Source organism: Amphiura filiformis, chromosome 12, assembly GCF_039555335.1.
Source record: "Amphiura filiformis chromosome 12, Afil_fr2py, whole genome shotgun sequence".
In the NCBI taxonomy this organism is placed as follows: domain Eukaryota; kingdom Metazoa; phylum Echinodermata; class Ophiuroidea; order Amphilepidida; family Amphiuridae; genus Amphiura; species Amphiura filiformis.
Genome location: NC_092639.1, coordinates 16402942 through 16424494, shown reverse-complemented (window position 1 = coordinate 16424494; position 21553 = coordinate 16402942). Strand labels below are relative to the sequence as shown.

General features: G+C 37.7%; 2 protein-coding genes across 3 annotated transcripts in view; one reads left to right on the top strand and one right to left on the bottom strand.

Moving 5' to 3' along the window:
* The window catches only part of LOC140165866 (sister chromatid cohesion protein DCC1-like), a 29247-nt gene extending 26800 nt beyond the window's left edge, over positions 1–2447 (bottom strand). The window contains exon 1 of one of the 2 annotated variants that reach the window (XM_072189202.1): positions 2303–2447. In XM_072189202.1, coding sequence (XP_072045303.1) covers positions 2303–2349 — 47 coding nt within the window. In that variant the 5' untranslated portion in view covers positions 2350–2447. The remainder of the gene's footprint in view (positions 1–2302) is intronic. The other variant, XM_072189201.1, reaches the window with a different exon arrangement.
* A 524-nt stretch (positions 2448–2971) lies between these two features.
* Positions 2972–21553, top strand: part of LOC140165865 (DEP domain-containing mTOR-interacting protein-like) — a 35706-nt gene continuing 17124 nt past the window's right edge. Inside the window, exons 1-3 of the mRNA XM_072189200.1 lie at positions 2972–3376; positions 9706–9890; positions 17164–17287. Coding sequence (XP_072045301.1) covers positions 3276–3376; positions 9706–9890; positions 17164–17287 — 410 coding nt within the window. The 5' untranslated portion in view covers positions 2972–3275. The remainder of the gene's footprint in view (positions 3377–9705; positions 9891–17163; positions 17288–21553) is intronic.

The window sequence follows — 21553 nt, the reverse complement described above, 5'->3', positions numbered from 1 at the left end:
GGGTGTTTAATATAATGTCACTCATGATAGAGTCATCCCCATTTAAATTAATATTCTGTTCTCCACAAGGTACAGGGCAATTCACATATACATATGATAATACAATAAAACAGGTGATGGGTATGAATGGTTGTGGAATCGATCTAGAGACCTGTCCCTCTGTCATCTTAACCCTAACTGGTCATTTAACAGCATTTCTGATTGGCTGATAACTTGAAATTCTCATTTCAATTGCCAATTATGACTAGGCTTTAAACTATTTATGGTCAAACTTGCATGCAGATGATGTACCCTCCTTGATTGGTTCAAAATTTGACAAAATATTCATTTTGGCCAATCGGCAGGTAGTTCTCATGGGGTTAAGCTGCCATCTCAATTACTGTTACAGTTGGTTTATTGCTCTATTGGCACTCTCAGCCACTCTATATCACTCTGTATGCACTATTCAAGTATATACTCCATGGCCCCCCTGCACAGGATTGCCAAACCCGCGATTTGGTAGCCCACTTGGGCGACTTTTGAAGATTTTTCCCGCGACTTTTGACAATTTCCTGTCCCATAGAAAGCAATGGTTAAGAAAAAGTTTGGGTGACTTTTCAACATTGGCTCCCGCAACTTCCGATAGGTTCATGCCCCATAGAAACCATGATAAGGAGAACAATTGGGTGACTTTTCGATTATTTGACCTGCGATTCGGGCTGAAATCTTTTGGCATCCCTGCCCCTACATACATGAGACCACTATAGGCATTACATGCCCTAATAATCTGTTGTTTCTGTTTGGGGTTCTGCATGTAACTATACACCCATCGAATGTGTGTCATCGGCCCGGTCATCGGCCCTCAGACACACACATACAGGCATAGAGTTCTGCAATCTGCAGTAGCATGTTTTGTTGACATTTTTAAAATGTTTATTTCCATGACAGTTCTAATACCATCAACTGACAACTCAAATACAAAGGATATCAGTTGGCAATTTTAATGTTATGCAATCAAGTTTACAACACTATCACTCAGTCTTACAATGAGCAGAAAGTCACTGAGTCACACCATTCAAGTACCAATATTGATTACCTCAAGTGGCCTACTGCAGTGACCAGATATGACCCTGTGTGATTTCCATGTTATTTTGTAATAACAAAACCATGTTTTTCTTGATTTTGGTATGAAATTAAAGGCCGCTATAAATATCTGGAAAACACATTAAGTTGGGAACTGTACAAAGTTTGGTGGTATAGAGGTGAACATTGACTTGATTATATTTTAAGCCTACTTAATTGGGTTGTCCTTGAAAGTTTGCCTGGTCAACTGGATCCCCCTTTAAGCAAATAAAATTCAATGTCATGTCAATTTGGAGTTATTAAGGGCAACTAAAACTGATTTGAGAAAAAAAAGCGATGGTAAATGAAAGAAAATATATTCAAAACTACTTGTAATTTTTTAGATACATTTTCAATGAAAATTTCCATGCTAAACAACGAAGGGTATTTCCCCATGCGTTCAGATAGGAATTCCCCCATACCGTATTTCGCCGAACTCCCTAATAACATTGCCAATTATAGGCCTACATACATGATTGACCCCTCATTTTTACGTTAAATGATTCTCTTTTTTATGAAAGCAATTTTAGATGAATTTATTAAATTTCAAAATTTTATGAACATGCCTACCTATGGCACCTGCTACAACTTGAGAACAAGTCCTCAAACGTTCGAAATTTGTGGTAAATTGTAGTTCATGAGTTACTACTACTACAAGTACAACAACTGGATGAGTCCTAGCTAGTCCCAGTAACTGAGAACGTGACGACATTTACTTTTACATTGGGTATTATCATGGTAGGTATTATTTAAACGTCCAAATGATTATGTCTGTGTTCGATCTCCCCGACCTAGTTACTAGGACTATACTAAAATGCAGAAAACCTTAGACGAGCGCGTATTGTAAGGATACATCGCGTATATACTGCGTTGCACGCACTTGTCTCTGATTGGCTGCTAAGGCGATATATTGTTGCTGAGTGGAAATTTATGAATGAACTGTGCGCCGTACGCGTTGTTAGCGCCGAATTTGCAACATCACGGTAGTCGCGCTCGTAAAAGGTTTGCTGCATTTTAGTATAGTAGGATGAGTCCCACATCCCGGTAAGCTTAAAATAGTCTAGCTTGCAAATATCATCCTGACCATTATGGCATGATTCTGAAATTCTATTAATAAAATATGCCCAATATTCCAAACTTCACCTAACTAGCTATGTTATTCTAAATTCTATATACATTCAGCATCTTATTTTAAGCTTACCTTTGATCCGTTTCGCCTTCCATCGCTGTTTCATGAACTCCCGCCATTAAAACTTGACCTACATTTTTCCCGGAAGTTAGCGGCTTTATTCGATTTATTAGTAAATAGAGACAGATCCATTAACATCGTGGGGGTGTCATGATATTTTTGTATTTGGACATTGACGTGTGACGGTGTGAGACTAGCCACTGATGTAGTAGAAATAGATCAAATGTATTAAATATTAATCTCTAAAATAATGTTTCATATTTCACACGTAAACTGGTTTTGTATCAACATGCTTTTAGAAAGACAATTTGATTTTGATCTTGTTTGACCTTTTTGGCCCCTGTATTATTATTAGAAAATCCTACCGGTAAACGCTAGACTGGTACCAGTCTTTTACTATGGTTTGTAGTTTCAGGTAACAACTGGCTGTTTTTTCTTTCTTTTTGGTCAACATACACTCTGAAATGACAATTTTACAGTTTAAAGCAACTTTGTGATTATTTGGGTATAACTTAAAAAATATTCCCAACAAAGTTCCCGCTTTTTTTTAGATATTGATACCTAGGATTTTACAAATTCCATTCTTACTACACAAGTCTTGGTTCTAGGTTTTCTCAAAAAGGTCGCTCAACCAGATTTAGCCAGCGAGACAGAGCGACTACGTCATTTACTCATTTTCGAAGTCGTGGTGAATTTGTCATCACAACACTACATTTTCCACGCCATTTCTGCTCACTTGACTGCGTCATATTATTAAGCCGTAGTGCAGATTGAACGTTTACATGTTCGAGATACGTAAAACTCAATTTTTTGAGAATTATCTGGTTGGAGAAGACTGTAATATGCTGTGGATTATAGCGTGTCCACCCGCCGCAATCATAACAAACTTGCTTTTCACGTGTATTATCAACGTGACATGAAAAACGTGGTAAGCCACCTTCACGACATCGTCGATCGTCTAGACTTTGAAGAGTAAACTGACAAAATGTTGCCAAGAAGATCTGTTACAACCATCCGGACTTCATCAACAGCATCTATAGGTTCCAAAATTACGGGAAACATTCTTATGATTGGTGAAAGATTGAGGTTAGTATTTTTAAGAATTAGATCGCGCGTGATATGACCAGGTCTTGCGTTTGGTGTCCTGCATGCATGCTGCACGTGTGACCTTCCATCACTCAGGCCTATGTCCTTGTTGCCCTTTTCATGCTTTTAGACATGCTGGACGGTGGGACCATGCTGCTAGTGCTATACCACAATAACCACATTCGTGATATACTAATATATGAACTTACAATAATGATTGGTCATCGTAGAAATCTATGCGGTGTAAGTGCCTGCCTGTGATGTACGCCAGCGCTTAAATTTGAAATTGAGCGCATGTCACTTTGTTAATTTATAGCGATTTAAAACTGCGCCAAATGAAATGCAATGCAAGTGCAGCTTTATTTATATATAAATTTTTTAAATCATAAAAATGTCACTGCCAAGTGCCATGGTTTAGTCCAGAAATATTAAGGGGGTACTACACCCCTGCCCAATTGAATAATCGCCCAATTTTGTTTTGTGCCTATTTATGCCCGGGGGGGGGGTACTCAGTACAAATGACCATACGGGGACGTGCCACAAACATGGGTAGCATTTTCGGCCTTCTGGTATATCAATGGCCCCTTTTTCAAAGCCTATTTTGGTATATGAATGGGTCCTTTTTTCTAAATTTTTTGGAAAACAGCCTAATTTTTCCTTAATCTTACCAAAATTTTCAAAATTTTTCCAAAATTTGTAAAAACTAAGACAATTTTGGTTAAATTCGGCCGAAAATTTTGACTTTTGGTATATCAATGGGTCCAAATTTCTTGAAAAATTGGTATGGGTCCACTTCCTCAGCGGCACGTCCCTACCAAAACCAAACTTGAGTACCCCGGATTTATAAATGCATTTTTCTCAAAAATTATAGAGCATTGATGACAAGTATTAGATATGTATATAGGGGCAAGGACTACAACTGCTGCACTGGAAATTTTATTTCAGCACGGACTACAGTTGTGAAGTTACAGTCAAAAATTAGGGAAAACCAATATTTGATCAGTAAATCAATAACTACTTGCCTTGAGTTGCTGAATTTTCAGTGCAGTAGTTGTAGTCTTTGCCCATACATCTTACCTGTCACCACTTACACACTTACACTTACAGGATTGATGGGATTAATTATAGGTTTAGGCCTTTCAGTACCCCATATCCATTTTCTTTCCAGTGCTGATCAATCTTTCCTTTAAACTGATTTGTAGTATTAACTCCAACAACATCTTCAGGAAGGTTATTCCACACATCTACCACTCGCTGGGAGAAGAAGAACTTCCTCAAATTCAAACCTTTCTTCAGCTGCCTTTTGAAGAGTTTGAATTTGTGACCCCTGGTGCCTGTGTTATGAGACATGGTGAAAAGCTGATCTGGGTGGATATCTTCCAAGCCGTTGAGAATTTTGAAGACCTCGATCAAGTCACCTCTCAGTCGCCTGATCTCCAAGGGATACAGGTTCAGTTCTTCAAGTCTTTCTTGGTAGGACTTCTCCCTCAGGCTTGGAACCAGTTTGGTAGCTCTTCTCTGGATCTTCTCAATGGCTTTGATGCGCTATAATTTTGAGAAAAATGTAAAAATAGGCACAAAATTGGCCAGGGGTACTTACATTGTAGTACTACTTACCCCCTTTAAGGGGGAATAATACCCTGATTTTCATCAGTACCCCTCTTCTTTTTTTTCTTGCAAATTTATGAACTACATTTTTATGTTTATGTCAAATGTCTGTGTTTATGTCAAATGTCTGTAATGTAAATGATTCTTTTCTCATATATTTTTTTTTGCTTTGTGTGTGTGTGTTCTCGGCCACCGCTCTTGTCATGTCTTGTTTGTATGTTTGTTTGGTTTTTGAGTGTTTAATTTAATTGTCAGGTGGTGCAACATTTTCTCAGGCTTTTGCTTTTAGTTGCACCTCCTCCATCTTGTTTTTATATAAAGTTGTTGGTGTTATTATGTTTGTGCTTTTTGATGGAAATAAATTGAATATGAATATGAATGAATGTTCATCATCTCATAATAATGTCCTAAACTTGTAAAATATCTCTACCTACAAAGTGATTTTAAACCATATCATAATATTTGGCCTAAACTTGAACTCATTTGCAATGAAATGTCATTTTTTATTGAGTAAAGTATGGGTTCCATGTGGTGCCAATATAATGGTGTTGAATTCTGCACTTTGCCGAAGTTGAACTGCATTTTGTGGATCAATGGCCCCTTTTTCAAAGCCTATTTTGGATATGAATGGGTCCTTTTTTCAAAATTTTCTAAATTTTTTTGGAAAACAGCCCAATTTTTCCTTAATCTAGCCAAAATTTTCAAAAAATTTCAAAAATTTTGTGAAAATTTGTAAAAACTAAGACAATTTTGGTTAAATTTGGCCGAAAATTTGGACTTTTGGTATATCAATGGGTCCAAATTTCTTGAAAAATTGGTATGGGTCCACTTCCAAAATCTCAGCGCACGTCCCTACCAAAACCAAACTTGAGTACCCCCGGATTTATGCATTTTTCTCAAAAATTATAGAGCATTGATGACAAGTAAGACATGTATATAGGGGCAAGGACTACAACTGCTGCACTGGAAATTTTATTTCAGCACAGACTACAGTTGTGAAGTTACAGTCAAAAATGAGGGAAAACCAATATTTGATCAATAAATCAATAACTACTTGCCTTGAGTTGCTGAATTTTCAGTGCAGAGTGCAGTAGTTGTAGTCTGTGCCCATATACATCTTACCTGTCACCAATGCGCTATAATTTTGAGAAAAATGTAAAAATAGGCACAAAATTGTCCAGCCTGGGTACTTACCCCCTTAAGGGGGAATAATACCCTGATTTTCATCAGTACCCCTCTTCTTTTTTTTCTTGCAAATTTATGAACTACATTTTTATGTTCATCATCTCATGTCCTAAACTTGTAAAATATCTCTACCTACAAAGTGATTTTAAACCATTATCATAATATTTGGCCTAAACTTGAACTCATTTGCAATGAAATGTCATTTTTTATTGAGTTAAGCATGGGTTCCATGTGGTGCCAATGGTGTTGAATTCTGCACTTTGCCGAAGTTGAACTGCATTTTGTGGAATTCGGCGAACTTTTATGGCATAAAGCAACACTTTTATAGTAAGTAAACTGCTTGGGAACTTTCTTAAAAAGCGAGATAGTTGGTTACAGGCGAGAATCGTGGCGTGAAAAGTGAGATCACATTTTTTGCCGGGCTTTAACTATTTCATGTATTTATACCAGATACCGGAAACACATCATTGTAACCAAAATCACAAAATCTGATGATACTAATTAAAACCGTACATTCAATACTTGACAGATTAGAGAACCCCTCATTTTAGGATTTGAGCGCATATTTTTAACACTTTCAGGGGGTTCTGAGAACCCCTGGTTTTAAAACCTAGTGCTACAATGTACCCCTGATTATGGGGGGGGGCATTGGGGGGGGTAAGGGTTACTCACTAATAACTGAATATTTGAACAAACGATTGGTTTGAATTGTGCTAAAACAATGTCTTTTTCAGGGCTATTGAATTTCCTTCAGGGCTATCAGAAAAATGGCTAGATAGCCCGGATGGCTATCAGGAAATGGTCCCTTATTTCTACCCCTGCCTACTACTAAAGACTATACAAGAAAACAAAAATATGCAAAAGAAACAACATACAATTTTGTAAAATTAGCAATGGTTAAAAAGATGGGTTTTCAGGCTACGTTTGAAAGTAGTAACTGTGGGAGATTAATTCTGGGTCCAAAGACACTGAACGATCCATCGCCTATCAGTCTGTTTGTCTTAGGAATGATAAGGCGCGTAAGATCTTGATTTGAACGAAGGCCTTCCCTAGTTGGAACACGGATGGTCAGACAATCAGAGAGGTAGGGTGGTGCCAGATCGTTCAATGTCTTGTAAATGTAGAGTAGCAGTAGCACTTTGAAGCAAATTCTCTTGTCTGGAAGCAAGTGTAACGAATTTAAAAGAGGTGAAGATGAGTGACGGCGTGGAACTTGGAAGATAATGCGGGCAGCACGGTTTTGTAGGACTCTTCTTTGTAAGCGAGCAACGTCATCAACATGTTCAAATTTGGTCACATTTATACAGCTGCATAAATTTTGGTGGCATGGGGCGAGTGATCAGTTTAGAATTCTGAGGCAGGTACCTGGTTTTAGTCACCGTCTCAATTCGGCTTTGCTCATACTTGGGCAACTGATACAGTTTGCTTGATCAGGTCACGTTTTGTTGTCTTTCAATCAAATAATATACTTTTTAAATTCAAAATAATGTACCGGTAGGCCCACATGTACATGTATAAAGTCCTTGTTGTTTCCCTGTCTTCCGCGCTCGTTATGATATTTTGCCTGCGTTTTGAAGAATCCGAAAAAATTAAGGATTTGGTAAAACTGTAGCACTTGTTCTTTGAAGTGAAAACCTGCTGCAAAATAATTTCGGAAGCAGGGAATAAATAATTCAGTCTTCGGTGATCCCCTATATTAATTTCGCTAGCTTGAAGTGTCTTGTATAATCTATGGGTGGCGCTAAAGGGGTTATAAATTTGTGTGAGAAATGGAAATTGCCAAAATAATGAATCTATGAAAAAGTTGCCTCATTAAAAAATAGTGATAGGAAATTGAGTTTCATAAGTTAACCCCTTGAGCACTACCTGCCGATCTAACATTGCCTCTGATTGGTCAATTACATGATATCTTCACTTTAATCACCAATAAGAATGGAGCTTTGCAAATAATTCACCCCAATTTTTTTGTTTGGTGAAATTATTCTAAAAATGTTGCTGATTGGTCCAATTGATAATGAAAAGATTGAAAACTTAGTTTTGGCCAATCAGCAGTAAGTTCTCACACTCTGGAACAGCCTCCCAAGAACCATCAGGGAGGCATGCACACTGCCTAGTTTCAAGGAAGTCTCATTTTTATCCATCGAATTGATTGACTTTGTTTTTGTTATTGCTTTGTTTTTACGGCGCTTTGATCAAGTTGGAAAGGCGCCCTATTAAATGTTGTTTATGTATGTATGTATGTATGTACATGTGTATACGTATGTTCTCATGGGGTTAAATTTAAAGTCTACATGTACATTGCAGGCCTTTAATTGTGGATCTAGTATGTACATGTATAGTTTGGGGACTAGATTAACATGCAGCTCATTTACAGTGGAAACTCATTATAACGAAGTTGTCAGGGACAGAGAAATTAGTTCTTTATATCCAAATTTCGTTATATATCAGTTATTTCGTTATATACTTCTTTATAACAGGGTTTTTCTTGTATCAGATTTCATTATAATGAGGTTTTATTTTGCCCTGTCCACTGACTGTTGTTCATTTTACAGAGCTGGCAATTCTAGAAAATTGTGCAAATTTGAGGCCTGTCAAATTCCAAATTTGAAAATGTCAAGTAGTACACACGTACTGTGGGTCATGACCAGCTGATGATCAGCAGAATTAGACCAACTATCAGTCAAATCAAATGATAAGAGCCCACAAAGCTAATCTAAATGCTATTTATGAATACAGTTTATGATTGTGTACCGGTACTGGAATGTACGTGCTTCTGTACAATGTATAGTACGTGTACTTTGGACTCACGTGCTAGCGCAGATGGTAGAAAACTGTTGCCCAAATTTTGTTTTTAATTTAGCTGGCCCTTGATTGAACTTGATGGTCTTTATCCTTTCCGGTACAACTGCAGGTAATATTGATAATTTAGTATTCTCAGGAGTTCAATGAGCTTGATAACGGTACCAATCATGATTACAAAGCATATTTTGTTCAGGTTTTACTGGGACTTATTTTTTACATTGTCTAAGCTGACAATATGTGAAAAAGACACAAAATATTCATCCATCATCATCAGTGAGCCATACATGTATGTTTCAGACCATGATCTATGGGCATGGGCAGTTAATAAACTAATATCAGTTTGCTTGTTGTAAAGTCACTGGGTGGGCGCTTAGAGGAGCATGGGCGGTTAAAAAGGTAGCCCTAGCCCTGTTAGAGCAGTTCTTCTGGGGTAAACCAAACCTGCCAGGTTATCAAATTAATCAGTGATAAGTTTGTCTCTGAATTTGTCAGGTGGTAATTGATGCAATAACATTAAAACATCAATTAGCACCTGTCAAATTCAGAGATAACATTGTCACTGATTAATTTGATAACCAGGTAGGTTTGTTTCACCCCAGAAGAACTGCTCTGATGGGGCTACCTCTAAATGGAACAAATATGGTACATTCCACCAGGGCCACAATTGATTTGAAATTCTAGCAAAGAAACACAATTAAATGATCATATATCTCTTTATTCTGTTTCTATTTTAGGCAAGCTTTCCACAACAACAAGCCTGCGATAGTGAGGGACCGACGCCAGCTCTTGCGTCAATACACACAATGTTTCACTGGTCGAGAAGCAGTGGATTGGATGGTGACAAACCGGGATATTATTGACAGAGGTCTTGCTGTCAAATTACTCAGGATATTGCAAAGGAATAATGTGCTCCATCATGGTAGGTTAATACCAAATCTGTTGCTTTGCAGTGCGCAAAATAATTAAGGTACCAGTTATGTTCACCTAGTACATGTATGTCCTAAACCGAGACAAATATGTTAAAATTAAAAGAAGAAGCCAATACATGTACCCTTTCGCTCCGATTTAAGACCTCATTTGTTAAATTGGTTGAGAATTTTAGAAGCGGCAATCTAAAACCTAAGGAAGAAACAAAATCAAAAGTTGCACTTTTGTGTTCTAATCAATGAGAGCACATTGCTAAATAATGTGCTAATCATTGAGAAGGTGAACAACATGAATAGTACCTTAATTCTTTTGCGCACTGTATAGCGCCCTTACACTGAGCTCTTAAGGTTAACGGCCTCCAGGAGTGCATGAAGAACAATATACAATCACCTGTTAAGGGGGTACTACACCCCTGGCCTATTTTTGCATTTTTCTCAAAAATTATAGCACATTGGTGACAAGTAAGATATGTATATTATACTGGCAAGGACTACAACTACTGCACTGAAAATTCAGCAACTCAAAGCAAGTAGTTATTGATTTATTGGACAAATACTGGTTTTCCCTCATTTTTGACTGTAACTCCACAACTGTTGTCTGTGCAGAAATAAAATTTCCAGAGCAGTAGTTGTAGTCCTTGCCCCTATAATATTCATATATTACTTGTCCCCAATGCGCTATAATTTTTGAGAAAAATGCAAAAATAGGCACAAAATTTGGCAGGGGTGTAGTACCCCCTTAAAAGAATACCACACCATGCCCAGGTATAGCAGGTGAATGTATTGTACTCCACCATTCTGAATGGAACATTAACATCCACAACATGCCCATCTATCAGGGCACAGTTCTTTAACTCCAATACATTTACATTCTTTGAATGACCTTTGAAGATTTGGGTACAAAAACTCATACTCTGCAAGTTGAGGTCAAATTTTGCATTATTACTGTTTAATTGAGGTTATTGAATTATGCTTTTGGGATGAGGCCGTTATGGTCTATAGTGGAATTATTTCAGTCTAGTCTTTCAATGGATGACCTGATGAGGACATCAAGAATACACCCTATAGTGCTGTCATTACAAAAGAAACCCTTTTTCTGTCCTAGTTTTTCCCAGGCTGTGAAAGAGTGCTTACAGACCTAGCACTGTCCTACTTTTGAATTGTTTGCAGAGGAATGCATTTCATTTTGTGGTACATACACTGTGTGTAGGGTTTATATTTGTGACCAGATCTGATCCAATCGGGCTTAAGTCAGCAATAATGAAACTTAAATATGAGATACATAAAAGCAAAAAGTGAAGAGAAAAGACAAAAGAATTTGGATATATTTGGCCAATTCAGCATCGATTCTGCGCCCCTCCGAGCGATGAATGTCAAAATCTTCGCGTGCATTATTCAGGCACAAAATCATGTGAAAGATCAATTTACAAATTGTAAGACCGATATTCAACTTAATTATGACCAAAACAAATTAGTGGTAGGCCCTAATTGTCCAAATTTCTGTGTGCTCCGCGTGCGATTGTTTCAAAAATGGCACTGATTAAAGTTCATAACTTTGCAACCAAGTATTTCAAGATACCTTTGGATTCAACATCAGTAGGTATGGGTACTGAGCAAGTTAGTAATGGTACAATTGAACTCAATTTTCAAAATGTCTGACTTTGGCCTGAGTGGATCAGATCGGGTCACATTTAGTTTATGCATTGTATCAAAAAGGTCTGTTTGAAATGTGGGCAGGACTGAACAGGCCGATTTTATTATACTGTTATCAGAATCAGTTCATCACTACATTTAGTATAAATTAGAATGATTGATTTTCATCGCATCTGCGATATACATGTATGTACTCTGTTGGGTGAAACACGTCATGTGTATATCAGGTGGGAGCAATAATATAAATTAAAGTAGACTAATCACGTCAACCTTCACACTCAGCATTTTGCTGTTAACTAGATTTTTTAAACCGGAATATTCGAATTTATTTTAAAAGCCCAGTAGAAAAAGCTGTCCTCCTACATTTTCCTGCCATATGATGTACCGTACGTATGATGTAATTTACTGACTGATCTTCCGCCGGTATTTCTCTTTAATTGTTCAGTAGAATAATGCCGGAGGAAAAAGCTGGTTAACCAGTGGCATGCACAAAGGGGAGGTTGGGCTGGGGGCACCCCTAGCCCGAGGTACTCACACCTCCGATTTCCACTGCCCTTCTCCTTACGAAGGTCTGAGATGTCTACCTTAAACCTTTCCAGGGTACACATAAAATACCACTTTTTCTCATAAATACCACTACCATATTCCTCATGTGAAGATGAGACTTAAACAAAACATATTTGGTGCATGTTCGTAAATTTTGAGCACATTTGAGGATGTAAAAGATCAGACTTGTGACTATTATCGTCGCCGTGTTTTGAATTCTTCCTATAAATAGATGCCGTCAGTGTGACGTCATCGCCGCGACATGACTTCAAGGTGCCCGTTTCTATGTACGTACGGCATTCATGGCCCTATGGTGAGGAAGGAACAACTAGGGCCATGATGTTTCGGGCTAGGGGCACCCCCTACTTTTGTCAGTAAGTTGTGGGAAATGCACTCAATCTGAGGATTTAGCTATTAGCTATTACGGCAAGCGAAGCAAGCCGGAAAATTTAGAACAAGTGGAAATGTTCAAGACTAGTGCGCTATTTGTCAATTTGCTCCTCATTGGGAATAATGCTGTGCGGGCAATAGAGTGCGACCAAGTATGAAAATGTGCTGCTGAAACAGACATTAATAATATTTCATAACTGGAGACAAATGCATTATTTCAGGGCTCAAAAATCCCAAAACACAGCGCCGCAGGCTTTTAGGACAATGCACCCCATATTATTTACAAAATAGCCCCAAATATTTGTGGATGGCAAGATCTAAACACCAGGGTTATTTTTCCTAGAATCTGTTTGAAATAGCCCTTGTTATTAAACAGTGTTTTGATCCCTACCTTGATTCAGTGGAAATTGAAAGATAGTGATTGTTTTCATCGCTGTGCGTTTGTTTACATATTGTGTACATAGACTTTTTTGTGCAGTCTATCAAAACAGTGCCCTTGTCAATATTTGTTGATCAATGTGTTATCATGCATTATTAATTGAATATGAAAGGTTTGGGTGTACCTGTTGTAAACATCCCTGATTCCAATCATTCAACAAATAAAATCAATTATTTCATTTGCCATGATCATCATCACCTGGAAGCATGCTACATGACTTCCGCTGTTTGTTCAGTAATTATACAATAAATTGATTTGTTCTATTCAACCTGTTTGTACAGATTGCATAACATTTGGTACATGCATTTTAATTTCAGTTTGAGTCGTGTCAGAGGAGGCTTTTAAATACAGTCCTACAATACAATATGATTAGGCATGGGAACGTTAAACGCATATGTACCGTTAAACGCACGCACGATCCGTTAATTTGATTTTCTAGAAAACATTCATATTGTCCCACTGCATTAATTTTAATCATTATAGGTCTCAATGTTTTGAATGTTAAATACAGGGGTGTGATTTTTCCGGATTTTGGGGATTAAAAAAAATTCCGGATTTTCAAAAAATTTTGGAGTGGCCCTTGACCAAGAGCTAAATGCTATGTCACATTTCCGGAATTTTCAGTTTCCAGATATGAGAAAATCTCATTTAAAATGAAAATTCCTTAGAACCCTGACTGGATGATTTATAGACACACTGTACTGTGCAAAAATGGTGATGCAATTTCTCATGTGTATGTGAATGATATGATACTGGAAGTATGTATTCACAGATAATAAATGTTTTTATACTATAAAGTGAAGTATTTTAACAGTTTCTCATTTTTGCATTTTACCCCATGAAATTGCATCTCCAGTGGTGCTCAAGTGTGTAAAACCCCTCTGTAAAAAACCCTCTTGACCCCCACCGGGGCGTTGCCCCTGGACCCCACCAGTGGCCCTTAAGCGGGCCCCTGGACCCCCGGCCGCAACAGGCGATAGCTCCGCTCGCTTCGCTCGCTCCGCTTCGCAATTTCATTGCCTTGGGGTTTTTTTCTTAAAGCACCAATCACACCCCTGTAAATAAAAAAGGATGAAAACACCTGATATGGAGATCAACTAAATTTTATCATTGAGGCGACAAAAAAAACTAACTGTTCTACAGGCATCAGGCAGACAGTTTAAAAATTGCCTAATTTTTGCTCAGCTAAAAAATTTCAGAAAACACAAAATCTGGGTCGGTCAGGACCGTAGAACAGGTTTGTTGGGTTATATTTTTCATCTTTTGTTGCCTTTGTAATTTACTATTAAAATGATTTTTTTTTTTTTTGAAAAATCAACCACATAATATTTATGTGTCCAGCACTTCCTCATTTTTTGCCTGTCCACAATATGGATTGTCATAGAGTTCTGATTTCACAATTTTTCAAACTAAGAACATTGTGTTATTATGCAACATAGCTCTAAACAAGTTCATGTGTATGTATTATGAAAGGTAGAGTTATGTTCTGGAACTTGGGGAATAAAAAAAATGTTCAGAGCTCTCTTTAGATGATTCAAGTCTTTCTATATTTTAGAAATTAATTTAAAATGCTTTGTACAGTATGCTACATACTTGTGTGCTTCCAGGGTCAGAATTTTGGCGTGAATCAGAGAATTGATTCTCGCAAAGATTCTCGTAAACAGATTTGCGTGAGTCAAAGTTGATTCCCGCAAACGTTTGTACATGTAGTTTACACAGAAGTTGATTTGCAAGAATCAAATGATTCCCTCAAATTTATTCTGCAAGAATCAAGATTGATTCTCACACTGTGAAACGAAATTCTGACCCTGTGCTTCTAAAATTAATACTATACCAGACCTGTCAGCTCTAATAGGGTCAATTAGTCTTAATAATTTTGGCATGATAAATGCCGGATACTGAGATCAAAACTAGTTTTTCTCATGCTTTTTCTATTGCTGCAGTCATTAATTAGAAAAAAAAAAAGAATTTAAAAACGAAAAGAATTTAAACTAGGAATCGAAAGTTCCCAACATGCACCATCGGTTTAAGTTGCTATGTTTAGAGAAAAATGGTATTTTATTACAGAAATTGCAAATAAAAATATTGTTTCACATAGGCTGCGTCACTTGATTTAAATTGTGAAATTAGGCTGAGGTATCAAAACAAGGAAAAGGTTTGTTTAAAAATAGTTGGCTCTGATGTCATTGGTAGTTAAAAACCCAACTTCACAGATCAGATGACCAATGGCTGTACATAAATCGTGGCAACTGCAAAAATATGTATCATACCATTACCAACCCGTGATGTACAAAGATTGGTCCGATTCTAAAAATATTAAAACAGGTCATAAATGTGGGATTGGCTTCCTTAAATTATTACTCTATATTTTATCCCACACCCTATGATGTGGGGAATAATGAGTTTGATTTCATCAAGCTTGGGATAATATTTGGGATGATATTTATTATTTGTTGTACTATACTGTATGTACTGTCTGACTCAAAATGTATAACATTTGACAAGACTAGCCAGGAATTGGGAGGGGCAGATCAATGGGGGGAGGGGGATTGGGAAGACTCCATACAACAGCAGACATTTTTAGGTGAATATATGAAGGGGTGCAATGCCTTTTCCTTTTGTCAGGAGCACCCCCCCCTATAATTCACCACCCCCTATAATTCACCACCCCAGGGTATCATGCATAATAATTGCACCACCCTTAAAGATACTTAGGAATCGGTGAACCAAACTGGGGTTTCTCTGCAATTTGAGGTCAGAATTTCAGCTATTTTTGTTGTACAGAGGCTTTTACTGACTGTTACTTTGAAAAAATGAGTCCTGTTTCTGACGACTAAAGTGAGTGCTGGTCCCCACTTAGTTCAGGTGAACCAGGACTCACTTTTCCCTCAACTTAGCTTGCAGAAAAGCTCTTATAATATTTTCACCTTTGATAGGTTACTTAATTTCTTGTGTTTGTCATGTTTCCAGACTTAGGCTGTCTAATTTTGCTTATCTAGTGATCAAGTTTGGATGATTCAATTGAAAAATATGGTGTGATCTTGTGTGACTTGTCATCTGACTTCTCATGATAATGCAAAAAATATTATATTTTTGTACATGCTGACCCTAGATTGACGCACATGTACTTTGTATGTTGATGACATTTCTTATTTGATTTCAATTGTTTTATGTGTAAAATGCAAATTGACTTTGTCCTGGTCCCAGATCAAAGATAGCCTACATAATATTTCAAGATAAAATCCAATCTACAGGTATAATTGCCAACTTGGTAAATTGCAAATCATGCTCGTCATGATAACTGTGAGATTGTCTTATATAGGCCTGCTAAGAATGCACGATTTTGGAGGCCAAAAAACGCACCCCGATTTTCCCAAAAACGCGCCAAAAATCTGTGATTTCCGCCAAAAACGCAAAATCTAAAAAAAAAAAAAAAAAATTGAAAAAATTAAGAAAATGAAAAAATGAAAAAATAAAAATTGTGTTTTTTTATAGAATTGGGCAATCTGATCCTGCAGATTTGTGACTACAATCTGTCCATAAGTACAAACTAAATATGTCGCATCGGGGGTCGATGCTTCGCGTCACATGCACTTTGTGTTAAAAAATGTGACGCGTATAGAGAGTGGTGCGCTCGGCAAGTGCAAATTGCGCAGCAGTTGGCGCGCCAAAGAAGCATTTACACACACATTGCACCGAAATAATTATTCTCATACCTCCAATTTCCGAGTTTTTTTTACTTTGCTCATCAATGCTCATGATTGTGCAATAACATGTGAGACCAGGGCGCAAATTAAACGAAGGCCAACGAGGCCATGGCCTTCGGTGCCCTTAAACTTGGCATTGATGCCTTAGTTAGCACTGCTTCAAGTTTCAAAGCATTCTTCAGCACTAAATGGCAATGGTGGCTTTGCAAAGGATTTGTTGATGGCCTTGAAATGGGTGCCCTTCAAAATTCCTAATTCGAGCCCTGCGTGAGACACTTGCGCTTGCAGTCGTTTTTGTACTGTAAGATTTTGTACATGTATGGTCTAGTTGTGTTTAAAGTTTTAAAAACCATGAACATTTCATTTTCTGACCTAAATAACAAAATGATGTCATGGTTATACAGGTTTTAATTTCCTGTTTCACAGCAAAAAATGTGCTCTTAATTTGTTTGGGTCACAAAATGTATCAATTTGTCACAGATATGTCCTCTTTGATTATAATTTACTTTTTTCTTGTATGTTTTGTTTCAGTCTCAGACCAAAGCTATTTATTCAAAGACGATAATGCCTTGTATAGATTCCGACTAGATGACTGTACATTTCCTATGAGTCGTGAAAAGGAACCGTATATCAAGGGAGAACAATTATACGCAAGGTAGGTATCAACCAAGGAAATCAAAAGGAGAACACGGGTTTCACCTTTACATGTCAGTCTACGTCAAAGATGGCAATGCCTTGTAACATGCAGGCTAGATGACTACATTCCTCTAGTCTACAGAGATGAGACATGAAAGGAACCAGCAAAACCCCCCCCATATTTTGAAAAGGGGGGGGGTCCATACAATCACCCCCCCCCCCCCCCATACATACATGTAGGCCTATGTGTATGTGTCTTTTGGACCACATTAACAGCTTATTTGACCATTTTAGGTTCAAAATTATAAATTTTCATTCAAGGAACTTAAAAGGAGAACACAGATTCCACAAGGGAAGGTGGTTTTGGTCTCTTTCAATTGTGACCAGCGACCGCCCACTGACCATTCAATAACTTGCATATTGTTAGATATATTCTGCAACTGCTATTAATTTGAATAAGACATTTAGGCCTATTGTGTTGTGTAAATAACAACAAATTCATGCAGAGTTATCTTTTACCTAGATGTATATATGACCAGGGCAGGTTCCACTTCCCAGGATCAAACTGCAATTGAACTCTCCTGATTTACTTAAACTTTACTCTGGATTAATTTTGTAAACATGAACCTTTGAACCGAAATCCAAACTCATATTGGTACTAAGTTTGTAGGCCTACATGTATGTGTATTAATTTTTTGGCTATTATTAATTTTAAGCGGTACGATGATGCACCATTTCTTTGACATCATCAACCAAATGAAATGATCTTCTGCCACTTTGCCCATCAAGGCCATCATGCAGTGCCCTGATACCGTACTTTGATAGGATGCAAATATTGTCAAAACCAAAAACTCCCAAACTTGGCTGAAAACCTACCACATCTAGCTGATTGTGGTTTGACCATTGACCTGGTGATTCTGAAAAAGGTCTGGTGACCAGCCCTGAAGGAGTGACTGGAGTTGCATGTCCTTATGTGCCCTTTCTTCCAGTCAGTAGCTGGCATGCATGGCTCAGAATCTAGCCTCCCCAAAGGCGCCAAGCTAGGTTCTATACATATTTAATAGAATTTAGATCAAATTTCAAGTCCCAAGAAACTCTAATCAGAATTAATGACTTCCTTCAAATTAACTGAGTTTGAGAAGACCCCCCCCCCAAAAAAAAGGTTTGTCACAAACCTTGCGCGCACGTTTGTAAAAACACGCGATTTGTAAAAAAAATGCAGAATTTTTTTAATTTTTTTATTTTACTTTTTTCCGGAAAAATTCAGCAAAAATCACACTTTTTTTCTCAAAATACCATAAAAATACCAAGTCGGGAATAAAAAAAAAGATTGCATTTCGCTTTTTTTTTCAAACCACTCGTGAGCTTTGAGACAAACCTTTTTTTGGCCTAACAGCCCGGTGGGGTCACTCAACTTGCAATAGTGACCGCATGATCGTTACCAAAATCGCGGAAAAAGGGGTCATTTTTAGGGCTTGTGCACGGACAAAATTGTCCGTGAAATTGGAAAAATAGGGGTGTTTTCTCTCACAAATGTCAAAAAAAAAAAAAAAAGGGGTTCTTATATAGGGTGTCACAGAAATATTTGTATTTCAACAACCACCACTATGTATCTCTGATTTATATGCAAGGGGTACTACTTGAATTCTGTGATGCCCTGTTAATAATTACTGAAAAAAACATTCATAAAAGCCTTGTCCTTGAAATGTTGAAATAGGGTCAAAATTGCAGATGTGTCCTCGGAATCTAAAAAATAGGGGTGTTTCAGAGTACTATTTTGTCCTTGTTTTGGAGTAAAAAAGGGGGCAAAATTTCATGATTTGTCCTTGAAATCGACTCGAAAGGGGGTAATTTGTACTTGTGGTAACGGTCCTATGTGTCCTCCCTGCCAGGGAGTGACCCCACCGGGCCTAACAGAGAATGAACAGTTTTGATTTCCATCCAAAATATTCAAAATTTAAAGGAAATTGTTGCTGATTCTTTCCTTGTTTCCCATCCATCAGAAGATATTTGGAGGAAGGTTCAGTCAAGGGGTTGACAGTGATTCGCCGATTCTCCAAATTTGGCCAAATTTGCACGCTACGGTATGCTATACAAAAGTTGCCGGAATCACAAATTTGGTACCAGCATGGGCGCCGCCATCTTGGGAAAAAAGGGGGTGCTGGCGACCGTCCGCCAGCACCCCCGAACGCGTCCAGCAGCTCCCAGTACCATGACTACGCGTAACAGTACGCGTTCCCGACTGTCAATCATCAAGGGTCAATCACCTCGAGCTTGACAACGATATCTGAATAGACTATTGCCAAGTCTTACGTGTAGGCGCGAAATTAAGGTTAATTTTTGTGATTGAAACAGTATTTTTCTTGTATAAATCTTGGTCTGGAGAGTGGGATTGTTGGTCGATTTGATGTATTTAATAAATTAAGTTAATGGATGTGCTAAAAATATTATTAAAAGTATTAAAAAACAGCTATTCAACATTTGAAAAAATAGGCTGTTGCAGGCTTGAAAAGGTCTAACCTTGGTTGCAGCAAGCCGTGATTTTCACGGGTAATTTTATTTCTTGAACGCGGAGCACGGGCGCGATGCACATGAACTTTAATTTTGTTGCCAAAAGGTACTGGATTTACTTATTGAGTGTTCCAGGCTGGGAAAAAATGTATACATTGTATCTTCAACATACGGGAGTTTACATCAAATCAAAATTATTTGATATCAGAAGGACATTCCTCCAATTCAGAGAATTCAGAAATTACTCTGCAAAGGTGGCTTAAAGTGCATTAAAATGAATAGGATTGTGTCTGGAGTTGAAGTTCAAGTCATGCAGTTACGCTCCCCGAGGGGAAACAATGTGAGGGTGAGCTTTTCTCCTGACCTGATCATGCTGATGTTTGAACCATACATGAAATTAATGGGGTACTAGTAGTCGACTATAACATGGTAGTCCCGTCAGATGAGACCACTTATTTCAACAACAATTTAACAGTTTGTATAGCGCATTAAAAACCTTTCACAATTGATTCCGTGGGGTGCTGCAGTTTGTCAAAATCCCAGTGGAGCTGCACCTTCAGTGGCGGCGCCAGGAATACGCGAAAAAAATACAGTATATTAATCTGGGGCATTCTGGGTTCATGGGGGCGGGGTGGGGGGCAGGGCCCTGGGAGCAGATTCTTTCAGAGTTCCACTTTGTTGTGGATATACTAGAGATAAACATTTAATTTTTTTAAATTAGTCAATTTTTTTTTTGACTCCTCCCCCCCCCACACACACACACACACCCCATTGATTCTTGAGCGCCGTCCTGGCTAAAAAAAAATGGGTCTACAATTCACAAAATATTTCTATCTGCAAAACATGCTGTACACCCTCGAATATATCATATTGGTCTAGCAAAGCCCCTGATTCTCCATCCTTGTTATCATTGGCATTCAATGCTGATAATTTTCTAGTGTTTCTACATGTAGATGTCCTAAGTTGTCCTTTGTGATGGTTTATTTATATTCTGTTAGTTGGACTATATGGGAGAGAGTTTACCTGCGGTTGCCTGTCACATTCTGATCATGCCTGCAGGAGCATATCTCTAAACTTTGCCCTACATACAATGTAATCTGTCTGGCTGGATATACTCTATTGGGTTTGCAGTCAAATTATGTAATTCCACTCCTACACATTTATCATCATTGATTCAAAAGTGCATGTAAATTGCATAATAAATGCATAGGCCCCTACATTAAAAAAAAAAAACTTTTCACAACATCAGTTTATATTGTAAATGCATGACATCAATAGGTAAACCCCTGAGGTAAACAACATCGGATACATACATTGTACATGTATGTGACGTGTCATGTCAAAAGGACACACTTTGGGGCAGGATCGTAAATGGAGAAATAGCCAAAAATCTGCCCGGGAGATTTTTTTCACAATTTGGGTTTGTTATAATTTGTGATGTTATTAATGTTTAAAATATTGTCTGATAGTTTCAGACCGGAATATAACTGGCATCTTGTATTTTTTGAGACATTTTTCTAGGTAATTCCTACTCTCAACATTGTCAATAATATTTTTATAAAGGCCGATATCTCAATTTCCAATTTTATAATACCATAACTTACAAACTCAATATCTTCGCTTAGGAAGAAAAAACGGCATTGTGGAGCAAAATATCTCTATATTTAAGATTTGTAAAAACTGCCCAAAAGTGTCTCCTTTTGACATGACACGTCACATATATCATGAGGGTACAGACTGAAATTTTTCACTACTTTCACAACTATAATAAAAT